The following is a 17,036-nucleotide window of genomic DNA, read 5'->3' on the forward strand; positions in this document are numbered from 1 at the left end:
TAGATTAGATATACGTTATCACAACATGCGCGTCTTCATCAGAAAACTAAATATTGTGAAAACTACTTCGCGCAACGTATAAGTAGGGTGTGTACTTTCCGGTGTTTATTTGTGAGAAAAATCGGCGGATGTTTTTCGGTGTTTATTTATTTTCGAAACACCGGTGTATTTCGGTGTTTCGAATAACAGATAACAAGGAACGCATCTCAGTTCTGAAAGGTCAGTAGCCCTGTACGACGACACGGATGTTGGCAGTGTCTTCCAGGAACCACAGCAACCTCTGAATACATGGCTTGCACCGACATCACTTGGCCAGACACAATGGGGAAAGGGCACGTGAGAACGTACCCTCCACTGCGTTAATTTTTCCACAAAAGGGGGCCATGGGCGACACAATGGGGGAAAGGCGTGTGAGAGCTTAGCTTCCACTGCGTTAACTAGACGCTTTTGACCCACGGAAAGGAGGGCGGACTGACGCCACGTGCAAACCATGTATAGACACTTGAAGAATGCAGGATCCACGAGATAACATGTTTGACGAACCTCTAGGGGGAAAGGGTTTCGCTAGGTGGGAAACGTGCAACGACCGGTGTTTTTCGGGCTTAACCAGGGCGAAAATATCCAACCACCGGTGTTTTTTCGGTTTTAACCGATTTTGTAATTTCGTCACCGACAGATGTTTATCGATGTTTTTCGGTTAAAACCGGAAAATACACACCCTACGTATAAGCAACACGTCAAACTTTTTCTTTTTTTTTTTCTCGGGGGGGGGGGGGGGGGGGGGGGCGGGCGGGCGGGCGGGCGGGCGGGCCGGGGGGGGGGGGGGGGGGGGGGCGCGGGCGGTGTGAAAACGATTGTAGGGGCATACAAGAGCACCCCGTGCGACTCACGGTCATGTTTCCGGTGCAGAGCAGCACTGACTCTTCCCGGGGTCGTTGTGCGAGTTAGCAGCTGGTTAGCACTCACCGTCGCTGCCATCTGGCTGCCTTGTGAGGGAGTTACGGTATCGGTGTAGACGTACTCGGCGTCAACTATTCTGTGCCAAGTCGTGAAGGGTAGGGCAGCTTCCGCAGTGCTCCTACGCTGTCAAAGCCACGAGTGCACGACAATGCTAGAAAATGTCATGTGCACGTGCTGTCGCAGCAGTTTGCAGCACTGTGGAAGCAACGCTGACCTCTTCAGAGTAACGGCATTGCAGCCATCTTGGTACTTAGAGGGGTAATGCAACAATTTTGGTTTTGAAGTGGCAATTTGTATTTTTTTATATTTATCCAAGCCAAGTGACCAAAAACGCGTCACCTTGCCCCGAAGAACTGCTATTCCGGTGCGTAATCGCACCGGAATAATCGTGTGGTGGTTAACGGAACTGATGTGTGACGTACTCTGGGGGATACGCGGAAGTGAACAAAACCTGTCCCCCTCCGCTGCTACACTCGCCGTCAGCCCCGTGGCGAACCATCTTTTGTGTCGATCGCTCGCCACGACCTTCGACGATGCTAATCCTTTAAAAGTTGATAATCGCGGAGGATGCGGCTAGGGTCTCTGAAGAGATAACCCAAGGGGAAACCACGTGATCCCCCAGAGTACGTCACTCGAAAGGCGACGTGGAGAGTTGAGACACACTTTAACCTTCAATTGTTTTGTTGTTGTTGTTGTTTTTTACATAAAAACTAGTGCTTGCAAGAAAATACAGTTTTCTGTTTTTTGTTCCCTGGGTTACACAGATTAATTTCCGCACTTTATTGGCCAAAGTTTGAAAATCGTTGCACCGCCCCTTTAAAATAGTTGTCGACAGTTATCTGAAGCTTTATCCGAAATCGCGGAAAATGCTTTTCCGTCCTTCAGGAATGTTAAAAGCAGCCCGCGACAGAACGGAACGATAAAGCCTGAAACACATGTGAGCAAAAGTCGTGTCGCATAGCGTCGCTAAGCAGCGTAACCATAGCAACCGTCGCTGACGCTTTCACGGGACGGCACGGCGATTTTTGTGATTACGCCGCTTGGCGACGCGATTCGTGCTCACAAGCGTTTCACGCTTTACGCCTGAGCCTCCCGACACCCTATCTTCTGACTGAGCACCGAAATGACGGCGCCCAAAAAGTATAATCGGACAGTGGAGTACCGAGGTTGTTTGGTGGCTGTAGTTACAAGAGATGTAGGAGAAACGAAGCAGCTTTTGGGGCAAAGAAAAGCAAGGTGGCGGCCCACGCGCGTCTCGGGATGTTTCTTGCGTGTTCGACCTATGGTCGAAAGTCCTGGCGTTCTTCGCGGTCTCTTCAGCGCGCGTACCAGCGCCCTCTCTTTCGCAGAGGCGAAGAAACCAATTCCTCTGATGCTGGCCCAGAACGAAACGGGAAGATCCTGGTCCAGTATTCCGTTCTATATTTGTCCCGAAATTGGCGCCGAGTTGTCGGCCTGCCGAAGACGAGCCGAGGGAGAGGCGAGCGAAAGGCGAAAGCGTCCCTCGGTGTCATCTTCGCTGGGCGGGCGATGGCAAGGCGAAGGTCGGGCCGAGCCCGAGAAGAAGCCGGCCCGGTATTCGGAGCAAGTGTCCAGCCGCGGCGACGCCTGGCCCGCTCGCCGCTTCCGGGACGCCCCCGGCGGCAACGGCAGCCCCGCATTCCGTTTTGTTCCTGCCAAGGTCACTCGCGGACGTCGACCTAGCGCCTCGAGGGCCCCCTCCGTTACCTGGCCTCCTCCTCGGCGCCGCAGAAAAACAGAAAAGAGATGGAGGACAGCGCCTGCGGGCAACGGCACCGACGCCGCGTCTCAGATCCTGCCTCCGAGGGGAAGAGACGCGTCGAGGAAACCGCCGACGTCTGCGGTGGACGCGCGTCCACGTCACCACAGGTCCGTTCCACACCCGAGGCGCCTTCGAGAAGAAACTGGCGACGTCCACGCTGAGGATGCGCCGACGCCTCGGACAAGGTCCCCCAAACCGTCCAGGGCCACACTCGAGGCTACACTGACGCTGCCTTCTTACACGCGAGAGTGCCAGATCACGGCCACCGAGGGAGACGACGGGACACGTCTTCGCGTCCTGGTACAGGGACTCGCCTCGATCGTCCCTGCGCGACCTGCTGAAGGAAACCAGCGTCGACTCGGCCTGCGAGGAGGGGGACACACGCTGGGGACAGAAGTGAACGAGCTCTGGAAAATACTGGCCCGCGCTGCCTTTTATCTGGCTCGCGTCATATATTTGCTTACGCAGTTGGCACAGGTTGGGTAGTTTAAAAAAAAAAAAAAAAGGCGAAGGGCGCTCGAAAAAATATTGTTTCCAAATTCTGAAGGCCCCGCGTACTTTCTACCTTGTGGGCCTCCCGTTTTCGAGGAGAAAAACCGGGGCCACAAAATAAAATAATAAAAAAAAAATGAAGGGGCCGATCTTCTTTTTTGGGTTTCCCGATGCCGGGGGGCCCTCGTCGACCTCCCCACCGCTTTCTTTTGCGGCTTTTCATTGCAAACGAAACGGTGATGTGCTCTCGCGCCGCGAACTTGTTTTCCCTTACGTCCTGTTACCGTTTTGTTTTGTGCCTTATCTATTTCGTTTCTTTTTTTTTTTTTTAATTTTTTTTTCCCAATTACGCTTGTTATTGGTGCTTATCTTACGGTGGATTGGAGAGGGGAGAGAGAAGCACCGAGTTTGTTTTCGCCGGACTTACTCGCATCCGTATGTGTCAGGTCACGTAAAATTGCAAAAAAAAAAAAGATTACAAGTACAAGAAACGTCCCGGATAAATAAATGTCCGACGAAGTGCATTGAGACGGAGACCCGCGCGGAATTCTCTGCACACTTGCGTACTTTTATTTACTAATTCTGCGAATCTTGGCTCTAGGGTGGTCCGGGCTCTCCGCTGCTCCAGCCGAAGCTGACAGGGAAAATTATATCGAACTCCTCCTTCTTTCTGTCCCACTTTTTGTGATGGCTATAAATCAAGAGAGGAGTAATTAGTGTCACATTCTCGGGCATTCTGTGAATGCGCTCACTGGTTGAACGGAGCTGGCACACTTTTGGATCCTCCTATTTTTGGTGGTGGGTTGGACACTTGTGGCCAATAGTTATTAGCTATAAAATTAACACTGGCAGCTGAGCTTCATACAAGTTACGTAGTTACCCGAGAATCTTAATGCCTGCAGTGCACAGCTGCTTCATTGTCTGATTTTACTTGAACTGGATTCTTTTACATGATACAATGATACAGCACCATTCTGAGAATATCTAGGGTTGAGATTCCACATCTACAATTACAAGTACATGTAGCAGAGTGCGTCTGTAAACCATACTTCACACAGAAAGAATAAAACACTGAAACGGATGAAAGCACTTACAACTACAATTATATATATATATATATATATATATATATATATATATATTTAATCTTTGCCAGACTTATGAGCACAGAATACCCGTGGTCTTAACTAAATCATAACATGACATGTCTATTTAGGGAAAGATCTACAACCAGTTCAACTCTTTGTAAGGTCGATTACACTTCAAAATAATGTTTCCTACTGTATGATCTGCATATTATTTTCCTTCGTCACATATCCTTGCTTTTATGGAAAATCGCTTTCAGAATTGAAGGAGATAGTTGCCTTTATAATTTGCTATAATGCCACAATTCTTATTTACAATTACTTGCTGTCCTGTAGGCCTAGATTACATTAATTAAAAGACACTACAAAGGCAAGTCCTGCCTAATGAAAAGAATATTATGAAGCAAGACTAGAAACAAATGTCACTGATGCAGAACAAAGCACGCTTATTTCAACAGACCAGCCTCTTCTCTCACGAGGTAATGACACTCTTTCATAGTTTCATTCAGGGCTCATGAGCATTGAATGCCACACAATTTTGTCAAGAGTGAGAGGTGAGAAGAATGGATCTCTACACAACAGACACAGCCTTCATATTTAAAGAGATAGTGACACCCCAAAAAAGTTTGTTTCGCACTAGGTATATTGTTTTAACTGGAGAGCAAAAACTAATGAAGTGAGAGCAAAAAGAACCAGGGAGAATGATTGCAATGTCGGAGATTCCGGGAGTCACCCGTGTTCTTTCGCTCCCTGCAATTATGTGCATTCAAAGTTTCTTCATATCGAGACATTCTCAGTGTTTCAGGGGTCATAAATATTATGCTTTATGGATTCTAATATTTTTATTCATGAAGACAAATGGCCATTACTTCTCAAACATTCCGAATTACTTGTTTCTGTAACAATGTTGAAACAATGTTTCTGTTTGTGTTTGCCACTCATTGCAGGTAGTCCGCGAGGTGAATGGTGACACGGCTCTGTTTTCCCCATGCAGGACAGGAGGCTGCACCACACGCTGGGTGGCATTGGTGCCTCGAGCAGCCCCTGCCGCTGCTGCCGGCAGCCCCACGCGTTCCCGCACCGGCACTTCGTGACGTCGCCCCAGCTTCCCCAGGCGCCCCTGGTGCAGCAGCCGGGCAGCCTGCCCGAAGCCAGCACCGACCCCTTCGAGCTCTCCAAGCAGGATTTGGCCGATGTGTACGACGCCATCAAGAAAGTGAGTGACCGGGGAGCGGACCACATGGGTCAGAACAGTGCTAGCATGGAGCAGTGTCCATACTCTTGTCTTAGGGTTGTGTGTAGCACTAACTAGCAAAGGGGAGAGAGTAGCGTTACAAACAGTCATCTACTCGTGCCTTTGCGTTGCAAAAGCACCTTCCCATGCTGATTGCTGTGATGGAAATGGCATTTAACCTTTTGCAGCAGGCAAAATATTGCAAATGCCGAGGCACAAGGGACGAGACACAAGAACCAGGACACACGACGAGCACTTGTCTTATGCACTTCTTGTTCTTGTGTCTCATCTTTTGCACTTCAGTATTTATGATGTTCAACCAACTAGTCCAACATTTAATTTGGCAAAAGATTGATTTGGACCAGCCAGTGATGGCAACACCTGTTAGTATATCACTTGAAAATAGAAGAGGGATGGCATTGCTAAATAAGTTCATCTTTGTAAATGACTGGGGATTCCTCTTTGATATTGAAGCAAATTGTAATAAGAATAGGTATGGTGTAAAAGGAACACAGAGCCTTTTTTTTTTTAGAAATGAGGCTCTGGTCAGAAACGAAGTGCTCTAAAGCCTCTCTTTCCCTTCCCCTTTCACATTCAGTAGTTTATTTTGCCTGTAAAATTTTTTTGTAAAATTCAAGCAAAAAAGCATATCTGCTCTATCAATAAAAAAATGCCCCCCCCGCCCCCCCCCCCCCCCCCCCCCCATAAAAAAAAAGTTATGCACCTATCAAACTCGACTAATATCATAAACTGCAAAAACAACCACCCATAAATATTATGAAATCTTACACTTGTACTTTAGAAGTGACACTGCTCTTTAGTGACATTGGAACCTGAGCTTGCTGCTCTTTCGATCAATCGACCGACTGCTGCACGAGAACTACCTTGATTACCGTATTTATTCAAATATAGACCCACATTTTTTTCTCTTTTTCGGCAGAGCTTTTTAAAATGTAGCCAGGGCGGGGGGGCATGTGGCTTGCCCCCCCTCCCCGAAATCTTTTATTTTGCTGGGGCCTCCTCTCTCCCCTCCCCCTCATACAGCATTTTGTCATGGGCGCCCGCCCGCCCCGCCCCCGCCCCCGCCCCCGCCCCCGCCCCGCCCCACCCCCCAAACAAAATCCTGGCTACGTGCCTGGTTCAACCTACAATCAAGACCAAACAAGGTCAACCTGTAATAGGACTGAGCATAATTTCTGAGCCTTTCATTCTCCCATGTCAGCCGCTGTTCCTAGCACTTCTGTATACAAAGCAATGAAGCTTGATGCACACACGCTGGCGAGAGGCAATAAAAATTGACTCAAGTGGCACAAGTGCCATGGTACACTGTAGCCCCGACATAGAGGCATGCGACAGACATGATGGTCAAGTGATCTCATCTGGCGCAAATGACCCTAATTTTGTCTGATCCCAGTAGCCACAATCATACTATTTGACATGTTTTTCTCGCGACTTCTAGCTCCTTACATTGCCAACATAGTCTGAAAATTTAGACAATGACCGAGGCACAATGCTTGACGAGCAATCCCTACTTTGTTTCACCTTAAGTCACGCTATGAGCCAATGGGACCAATCAAATGGCCTCAAAAATGCAACGTTATAGCATTCGTCATCCTTCTGTATGTGTTTTTTCATTGGCTAAACATGTCCTGTAACTTGTGCTTTTAGTATCTGTGTGCATGGATGTATGCATGTTCAAGCCTTTGACTGTGGTCTGAACTGATGTGAAGCAAGCTATACAAACTATATGGTGATTAGACATTGTGAAATAGAAACTCATACCTATTCTTAACAAAAATGGCATTTCACTGCAAGATGTAGCAGACTTTCATTCATGACACAATTTGGTACAAATTGCACAGCACTTCCATCACTGTGATTGTAACTCCCAGGATGGAGCATGCTGTCTGTTCCAGTGCAACTCTCACAGAAAAGAGAACTTTGGTAAAACAACTGCACATGTTGCCCACCACCTTCTTTGTCATCTTGTAGAACTTATTTTCAAAATAACATGTAGTTTGTGGTTGATGGTCAAACCCTAGGCTCTGCAGCAAGAAAGCTGATACCTAGTGTGTACTACCATAAACTTTCTTTTATTTGTAGGTCTTTGTACATTGATGAATACTGCACATCAGCGTTATTGTAAAGTCTCACATAATCTGGATAGTGCAATAAAGGGAAACTTGTCCCCTGTTGTGCAGGAGCTTTGGGTGGCCAAACCTCAGCTGAATGAGATTGCCAGCTACTACTTCGATGGACAGGGCAAGGCTTTCCGTCCCATGATTTGCACCCTGATGGCAAGAGCTGTCAACATCCACGTGCACAATAGGAATGTGTAAGTCGGGGCATGCTCTCCCTCCCTCTCGCTTGACTTGACTGGTGCCCCCTTTCTCCCTGCAGACTCTTAGATTTCCAAAAGAAGGTGGCATTACTGTGCGAGATGATCCACACTGCCAGTCTCGTTCACGACGACGTGATCGACACCTCAGACACAAGGCGGGGAAAGCCGAGTGTCAACGTCCTCTGGGGACAAAAAAAGGTACAAACTCTTCTTTGTAACACCATACATGTCCAAGCTGGAGTTCAGAACATCTCACCGACAGAGTGTGGATAAGGCATGCAAGTTACGTGACCTGTTTCACTAGAATATATCTGCATTAATAGCGCGACTATAGTCCGTTGCAACACAAGAAGGTAGGACGAGGGTAGGGAAGGTTGGGGAGGAAGCAGATGAAACAATGGAAAGGAGAGAAATTTCCTCCTCTCTCCAGCATTCCATCTGCATCCTCCTCCCCAGCCTTCCTTTCCCTCGCCCTACCTTCTTGACTTGCAACGAACTATAGTCCGAGTGAGTGTACTCCGGCTTGTAAAATGCATAAAAAAAGATTGGCCAAGGAAACAGAACAGCCCTGCATAAGAGCAAGATGAATAGTCAAAAAATGCGACATCTACTCTTTCATTTGGTTGTTCCAGCAACCATACCTTTGGCAGGCAATTGTGTAGTTCTGATGATGCATCTTGGGATAAAGTAATGATACTATGCAAAGCATTCTATCCTTTTTTTTTTTCACTATGGTATAACCAAGTTCTGGAAACAGGACATACCACTTGTATACTAAAAAGTGGTGAAAGGTGTTGCAGTGGCATCATCATACCTGCCAAGTTCAGAGAAACCAAATCGGCCGGGAGAATTTCTAAGGGGGGAGGGGGGGTTGTTGCGGTTTCAAAAAGAAGTATTGATAGCAAATTTACATGCAGGCAACTTCATTACATTTATATTGCACTGCTCATGCTAGCGAGACACAGCTGGGCCTTGCTATCATTTCAGCCATTTGTGGCAACGGCAAAAACTGCTTGTTTAACCCTTTGTGCCCTGGACGAGCTGAGCTTTCTGGCCAAAAATGCCATGGATTCCACGAACGAGCTAGGCTTGTCCGTGTAGTTTTGAGGCGCTGATCATAGATGGTAGGACTTGCTTTAGTGGGCAAATATTTTTTTCGCCTCTGTTGACTTTTGCGTAATAAACTTTTCAAATTTTATGTACAATACTAGAGAAATAAAAATTCAAAAAAAAAAAAAAAATATGGCACTTTTAGGTTACTTCTGGAAAAAAAAGAAATGTGGCACTTAAAGGGTTAAAGATACTGCAACGAAATTTTGGCACTTATTTTGTTCAAAGGAGCAGTATCGCATCGAACACACCAATATCTTGTCAAAAAGTCACGATAAGGAATTTTAAAACGAATTAAACGATTAGCAAAGAGCACCTCGTGGATGTCGCTAACGCCTCGTTTGTAATACCCGTCTAGGAACCTTGAGAGGTAGTGATGGTATCTGTCTTGCCTCCGGCCACGACGAGAGAAGAGGGGAAGGAGGAACTCCTCTCTTCCCAAGGATGTCTTTTGTGTGACCCAGAAGTCGCTATTGTCCCCCTACAAGATTATAGAAGATTAACCCGTCGCTCAAAATTCGTACAAAAGCAGCCGCTTCGGTGGCTGGAACGACGAGGCCATCCTCTCGACGTCAGCCTCGCCGTAGCTTTGCTCGGATCGAGACGAACTAAGTCACGATTGCGTTGGATGTCACGTGGCCTCCGCTGGGCCTTCTCCGAGCGCTTGCCAGAGTGGGCCGTTTATGACAAAAAATACAGCCACCAGGCTCAAAATACAAACGTGCGATTGTCATTTAAGGATATTGTGGATCATAGTCAACCTATATTTCCAATTTCGTTGAAGTATCGCTTTAAGGGTGGGGAGGGGGGTAATTTTCTGTCAATTGTACAACCGTACAAATTGGTCAGACTTGGCAGGTATGTATCATGCAAATAACCACATCTCATATAGTAGTGACAAATACATCTTTACTCTTGATATTGCTTATGCTTCATCTGTTTACAACTCAACATACCTGACAAAGGGCACCTTTGTGCAAATAATCTTTGAAACAAAACCCCTTAAAAAAAGCAAAAAGAAGCTTGCATTATTAACATTTTACGAGCAAATAACTTTCCAAGGTTGGCAAGAAAGAACATTTTTTGTCCGAGTGTAGTCTATAAACTGGTGCCCTAAACAACATAATTTTTCAGGCAATATTAGCGGGTGATTTTGTGCTCTCACGGACAGCTCAATTACTTGCCAAAATAGGAAGCAATGATGTCAACAGTTTCTTATCTCAGGTAAGTGCCTCCAGGTTTACTTTGCAAGTACTCTATTGCCCCTCTTCTATTAACACATTTTCGGTAGGTACAGAAATGTTTGGGTGAGGCTCACACACTACAACAATGGGTGCATAAACATCTTTCTTGAAAACAGCAGGACTTCTCCGGTGGGGTACTGGGAAAGTAGATTTCTACCTGGTGCTTGCATTCCGCACTCGTTTCTCTCCCTTCAAGCGATCCCACCAACGATTTCTCACTCCTTCAACACCCTGCAAAGATTGACCGTGTTTAGATGTGAGAAAGCATGAGGAACTACCAACTAGCGAAAGTAGATAGCAGTGCTTTGGTCAGAGCATACTTACATCGTAAATTCTGCGCACCTATAAAGTCAAACAAACATCTGCAGCAATGGGGCATACAGCTTGACTATTTCTTTGTTCTGTAAAGGATAGCCTGCTTTCAAACAGGCAACAGTGTTTCCTCAAGAGTGTTGGTGTTCTATAATGAAATGATTCCAGGTTCTGGTGGACTTAGTTCAGGGGGAGTTCATGCAGCTAGGTTCCAAAGAAGATGAAGGAGAGCGATTCTCTCACTACATCCAGAAAACCTTCAAGAAGACTGCAAGCCTCATCGCCTTTGCCTGCAAATCGGTGAGCTACTGCTTCACACTTCTTCCAATGAATTGGAGTATGTGTATAATGCCTGATAATTGTATGACAAAGTTCTGGGCAAGATTTCATACCAGTTGTCACCTACTTAGTATATGTATCTGTATGTATCCGTATATGTATCGGCGATAAATTGTGCGAGAGCTCCTAAAAGTCAGGAGCTCTCGCAATTTTCAGGTACCCTCCAGGAAAGTTTGAGTAGTGAGCAACATGGCCAGGTGCATTATTGCATGCTTTCTTTCAGGTCTCCATACTGGGGGGAGGGGATGAAAAAGTCCAAGAGGCAGCCTACCAGTACGGCAGTATGGCAGAAATGTTGGCATTGCTTTTCAGGTAAGCCCGATATTTGTTTCCAAGTGCCTTTTGTGAAACTCTACATAGTGCCGAGGGAACGGAAATTCATATGTACAATCTCAGTGACAGGGAACATTTCATGAAGACTTGTGTATTCTTGCAGCTGGTGGACGACCTCCTCGACTTTGTGTCCAGCCAGTCTGACCTGGGCAAGCCCGCAGCCGCAGACTTGAGACTGGGCTTGGCTACAGCGCCAGTCCTCTTTGCTTGCGACAAGGTGCGTCCTCTCTCCAACTTAACACAATGCAGTTTATAGCAGTCAGGCTATGGGACTCCCTATGAAACCCCCTATAGGGGCTCTCTAAAACTCCCTATAAAACCAAAACTGTCATCCTTCTTTTATACTTGCAGTACCCAGAGCTGAACGCCATGATCATGAGGCGCTTTTCGGAGCCCGGAGACGTTGAAAGAGCCTACGACGCCGTTCTCAAGGTGAGGGACTTGTTCAAGTGTGTTACATAATTCTAAATGTATTCCCTTGGCCGACAGAGTGATGGCCTGGAGCACACGAGGCTCCTGGCACAGAAGCATTGCAGCGAGGCGGTGCGCCACTTGGCACCGTGGACCGACTCGCCAGAGAAGCAGGCTCTCATCAGCATCACCGAGAAAGTGCTCAACCGCAAGAAGTGACGGCTGCCGCCCTCTGCTGCGCAACTGCCGGAAGACTACACCCTCAACGAAGGCCCTTCCTTCAGCCAGAAGAGGACTCCCCCACAGATATTGCCTTTCCTTGTGCACAGACAGAACTGTGGACGTCCTCAACTACGTTGGTGGACGAAGGGTGACGGGGATGAATCTAGTATGCCAATGTGCCAGGCTCTGCGCCGTGACAATCGCCCCCTTGTTTGAAGGAATGTTTCAGCCCGTCTGGCTTGAGAAGGGGGGGGAGTGGGACTCTTGCATGTATATGCCAGTCCAAACTTGTAATAATTATAAATAGAGTTGCCTGCGGGCATTATGAAACTGTTGTCTTAACTTGTTTAATACTTCCATGAACGTGCAATTTCACGAGAGCTTGCTTAACCAATTGTAGGCCGAGATACCCTTGCACGGATACCCTAGAGGCAAGAGATAACACGGGTGCTAGTGTACATAGACCTATTAATGTACATAAATAACAAGCCTGACCATTAGAGACATTTGCATTCTGTGGACACAACTGTGAAGAAGACTGGTGTGATGATTGGCAGGTGGGCTAGATATTTATCACTTAGCATCACGCCATGGTATACTTACAATATACTATGCTAATAAATAGCACGTTAAAGGTGCATGTATATAGTAATGTTGCGAGGGAAATCTTGACTGCATTTGGGGCACGTTTTCCCTTTTTGTTACAAACTGTTGACATTTTTTTAAGCTTGTCCGTGTAATAGGTACACACTAACAAAGCTAAGAGAAAGAACCTAATAAAAAAAATATAACAGACAATATTGGTCCTGTCTTCTATGGATGTTTTACACATAATGTGTGACATTAAACAGCAAGCATGCAATGAAAGCTGAAATAGCCATGTGTAAACCATAAATAAGCCAAGCAAAACAACAGGGTGTGGAAAGTTCAAAGCTCTAGTTTTACCCACCCAAAAGTGTCCCAAATGCCTCGCCCACTTTTAGTGTTTCTTGAGCACAATTAGTATGAGCCATTAACACGGGATGCTGAGCAATGTATGACCCACGTTTATCAGATTAGCCAACCTTTGAACAAAATGTATGTGAGAACAAAGTATTAAATGTACCCAACAGTCCACAAAGCCTTACTTTCAAAGAAGTGTAGAGTAATTAGGGAAATTCCTAATTCCACAGCCTATACTTCTGGTCATATAATCCCAAAGAGCAGTAAAACTCTTTTTAGTAACTTGCATATCATTTGTACTGGCATAAAATAACAAACCTGTCGCGAGTCTAGTGCACCACGCCGTAGCAGTGGAGGTGCCGCATACATACTCCAGCTTTAAAAACAAAGCAAAACTCCAGTTTGCATAGCAAAGAAATGTATCTTGTAAGCCCTACAGACACAGACATGAAGCACAAATGGGTGAAAAGAAAAAAGTCACACCAATTACTTTCCTCCCTATCTACATGTCTGCCAGAGTTAACGTTGCAAAGGGCCAGGTTGCAAAGGGCCATTCCTTAGAAATGCTTGTTTCGACCATAGCCTCCTATGTAGGGAGAAAGCTCGCACCTTTCGAGCTAGGTCGCAGAAAAAGAGGGAGAGAGAACGGTAGGCGAAGCGGAACTATTTTGAGGGCAGCGCCACTCGGGAATGCTAGCAGCTGTACAAATTCACCTCTCCTTTTTGCATTTTGCAGAAAGGAAAAAAACAAAAAAAAACCATTTCCTTTTAGTTTTTATGTCTTACCTTCCTCTCCCAGCGGGTGTAGGAGCAAATAGGAGGATGCGCTGAGTAACTGGGAAAGGGAGGGTGAGTTGTAAATGGAAAAAGGTAATGGACAAACCTTTTTCTTTTTTTTTTGAGGTGCAAAAAGAAAAGTTTTTAAAAGTTCCTGCAGATTTGTGAGGGCACCACCGCCCTCCCTTCTTTCTGTCATGTTCAGTCATTCACCCCCACTCAGTGTTGGCCACTGGATCTGGTGGGAAAGGTGCAGGCTTTCCCCCTCTGTGGGAACTATGGTCATACCCACACATTTTAAAGAACTCCATTTCCTTTTTTTTTTCTTCTTTTTTTGCTATTGAGGCTTATATGCATTTTTTTTCACTTCTTAGTTCTGTAAAAGTTACTTAGAAAGCTGCATCATCTGAGGTGGCATCCCTAAACTCACCTCGAGAGAAAGGCGAAAATGCTTCTCTGCTCTCACTGGTTTTGAAAAATCTGTCGTCATTTACGTGTCAGACAAGGCCCTGTCACCAACGCTTGCTAACCGTGAGCAACGCATCGAGCATTAGATACCTTTTGCGAAGTTGGGCTAGGTCTTTCCCACTGAGAAGCTGCTTCACATCCTCCGCATCCAAAGTCTCATACTTGAGCAGTGCTTCAGCCAACAGCTTGTGCTCCTTTTGATGAGTCTTCAGAATGCTTTTGGCACGCTCATAGGATTCCTGTGGGTATACGTGACAAACAGATGAAGCACGGTGAAACTCTGTAGGGCCAACTTGGCAATACTCTGAACTAGAGGTGCACAAATATTCTAAACTTCAAACAATTGGCAAATAATGTTTGCCATTCGATACACAGCACACTTATAGTGTTCGAAGAATCTGAGTTTTTTGAATCTCGGAAAATTATTAAGATTTATCATGTCAAGCTTCACCACTAGGCACCAGCACTTTCTTGTCGAGCTTCACTACTTCGCACCGGCACAAGCACATCAAGCTTCACTGCTTTGCACCTGCATGCTCGGAGAAATGGCCAACGTTGCAGGACATCTAGGCTTGCTCGATTGGCTCGAAAATTTTCCTCACTACCACAACTCAACATTCTTTGGTACCGACGGACGACACTCAATTTTAAAGCATTGTGCCCCAAAAAAACATCAACTTATGTTCAAATAAATAAATCATTGCTTTGCTTGTCATGTCTCATCATGTTTTACTGAATTAGTTTTATCAGGACATTTGCTTCTTGTGCACTAAAACATTCCATTTTGTAAGTTTGTTGAAAAATAATTCTAGCTGTGATTTATTAAAGTAGCATGCTCAATTCACATGAAATGTAAAATATTTGTGTTCAGAAATATTCTAATTCAATTTGTAGTCAGTTTTTATTATCCATATTCGACCCTCAGTCATAAGCTTGATGTCAGAACATCTCTACTTTGCACATGCCGACCTCCACTGAAGCCAGTCCTTCAATGCTAGTTTCTGCAAGTCTAAGCTGCCCATCATCTTCAATAGCACAAAGGTTTGTAGTAAGAAAAGGAGAGAGCGTAAAAGTATGAGGGAAACACAAAGTGGCCAAAGTCAAGAAATCGCATATCCTTTGTCTTTTTTTACCTGTCCCTACAGAGCACCTGCACAAAAACAAACCTACATTCAAGCAAAGCTTTTTAAAGGCATACTTCAACGAAATTCGAAATATTCCCGTCGTGTTCAAAAATAGGTTGAATATGATCCACAATATCCGTAAATGACAATCTCACGTTTGTATTTTGAGCCTGGTGGCTGTATTTTTCGTTGTAAACGGCCCACTCTGGCAAGCGCTCGGAGAAGGCCCAGCGGAGACTATGTGACATCCAACGCACTAGCTGTCAAGGTTCCTAGACGGGCATTACAAGCGAGGCGTTAACGACATCCACCAGGTGCTCTTTGCTAATCATTTAATTCGTTTTAAAATTCCTTTTCGTGACTTTTTTAACAAGATATTGGTATGTTCGATGTGATGCTGCTCCTTTGAGCACATATAGACCAAAAAATGAGCGCCGAAATTTCGTTGTAGTATCCCTTTAAACACTGTTCTTGAGCATTCCAGCACTAAAATTATTTCAGTCCCCCTACCCCAAAATAGTGAGGTGCAGAGTTTTATAACTGTTGCATCAAGACACTGTGGCAAGGGGGAGTGCTAGGGACCAAAAGAGCGTGAGAAACCTTGCTCAAGAGAAAGGAAGCTACGACCACTTGCTCCAAGATTATTTCGACACCAAAGAAAGCGAGGCAGAAGGAGCTCACATGAAGTATCCGCTTGATTTCTGTGTCAATGATTTCCGACGTATTCGGAGACAGCTCGTTGACGACGATCAGCGAATTGCGATCTTCCTCGAACGTCCTTACACCAACCTGAGTGACAAGGTGAGGCAATCGTTAGCTCCAGTTGCAAATTTGTCGTAAGTGTAATCTCAAGAAGTGCTCCCACCTTCTCGGACATCCCCCATTCTTTCACCATGTTGGTTGCGAGGGCCGTGGCTTGCCGGAGATCGCTCGAGGCACCTTGTGAAAGAAGATGGCGGTGTACCAGTTAAACACCCATCGCACAAAAAAAAAGCCCAAAGCGTTCAACTGTGAATTGATACTCGTAACCGTGCAGCAAAAGCAACATTCTTTTCTACAGTACTGCCAAGTGAAAGGCACAAGCCTACCTGAAGTGATCTTTTCAGAGCCAAAGATGAGCTCCTCCGCTGCCCGACCTCCCATCAGGGTGTCCATCGTTGCCAGCATTTGCGACTTGGTGACGTGGTAGTGCTCCTTCTCGGGAATGTAGGCAGTCTGCACATTCGGGGGAAGACATTCCAGGCCTGTCAACATTCTGAACATTTTCGGACAAATAAACAGTATTAGGAGACCACTGCTATTTAGCTCGGCCCCAATAAACTAAAATTAGCTATGCTATTCCACTACTGATAATGACTACTCACTACTGACTAGAAACTCTACGCTCGCACTGCCACACGTGTTCCGTGGATTTTTTGTGTGCAGTGACTAAAAACTCTACGCTTGCACTGCCACACGTGCACGACCTCCCAATATAAAGGATCGAAAGTAAATAACCAAAATAAAACAATTAACGCACGCACATGCAAGATGCCATTTGCTTTAGGCTTTTGCTTTATAACTGTTACTGCTGCAGACGCCGGCACCACACGCGCACGCCTTCCCCGTGTAAAAGATTCGAAGTAAATAATCAAAATAAAGCGTTGACGAACGCACGCGCAAGATGCCATTTGTTTTAGACTTCTGCATTAGAACAGTTACTGCTGCAGACGCCGGCACGTGCAACACCATTCCCTGCATTCTCCTTGATGCTTGGGTAATTTAGCAATAGGTCAATTCAGTAGATTAGTTATCAATAGGCACATTTTCAAGATCAGTAGACTCTCGGGTAGATAATAAAGGTTTCTCAAAGATTTACC

At 45.8% G+C, this 17,036-nt stretch overlaps 2 protein-coding genes across 6 annotated transcripts in view; one reads left to right on the forward strand and one right to left on the reverse strand.

Annotated features, from left to right (window-relative positions):
• LOC8039718 (all trans-polyprenyl-diphosphate synthase PDSS1) overlaps positions 1-12,664 on the forward strand; it is a 45,451-nt gene extending 32,787 nt beyond the window's left edge. Inside the window, 10 exon segments of the mRNA XM_029978653.4 lie at positions 5,315-5,536; positions 7,756-7,889; positions 7,955-8,093; positions 10,140-10,229; positions 10,730-10,861; positions 11,124-11,171; positions 11,174-11,212; positions 11,337-11,450; positions 11,585-11,665; positions 11,723-12,664. Coding sequence (XP_029834513.3) covers positions 5,315-5,536; positions 7,756-7,889; positions 7,955-8,093; positions 10,140-10,229; positions 10,730-10,861; positions 11,124-11,171; positions 11,174-11,212; positions 11,337-11,450; positions 11,585-11,665; positions 11,723-11,863 — 1,140 coding nt within the window. The 3' untranslated portion in view covers positions 11,864-12,664.
• LOC115318916 (ATP-dependent zinc metalloprotease YME1L) overlaps positions 3,783-17,036 on the reverse strand; it is a 48,379-nt gene continuing 35,125 nt past the window's right edge. For 2 of the 5 annotated variants that reach the window (XM_029978651.4, XM_029978650.4), the window contains exons 15-19: positions 16,266-16,392; positions 16,043-16,116; positions 15,859-15,966; positions 14,144-14,292; positions 3,783-3,926 (exon numbers count right to left, since the gene is read on the reverse strand). In XM_029978651.4, the coding sequence (XP_029834511.1) occupies positions 3,833-3,926; positions 14,144-14,292; positions 15,859-15,966; positions 16,043-16,116; positions 16,266-16,392 (552 nt within the window). In that variant the 3' untranslated portion in view covers positions 3,783-3,832. Of the gene's footprint in view, positions 3,927-9,896; positions 10,481-14,143; positions 14,293-15,858; positions 15,967-16,042; positions 16,117-16,265; positions 16,393-17,036 lie in introns of those variants that run through there. The other 3 variants (XM_040499162.2, XM_029978652.4, XR_003918358.4) reach the window with 2 other exon arrangements.

The sequence above is a fragment of the Ixodes scapularis genome, unplaced genomic scaffold (genome assembly GCF_016920785.2).
Source record: "Ixodes scapularis isolate PalLabHiFi unplaced genomic scaffold, ASM1692078v2 PGA_scaffold0__279_contigs__length_252992795, whole genome shotgun sequence".
NCBI lineage: Eukaryota > Metazoa > Arthropoda > Arachnida > Ixodida > Ixodidae > Ixodes > Ixodes scapularis.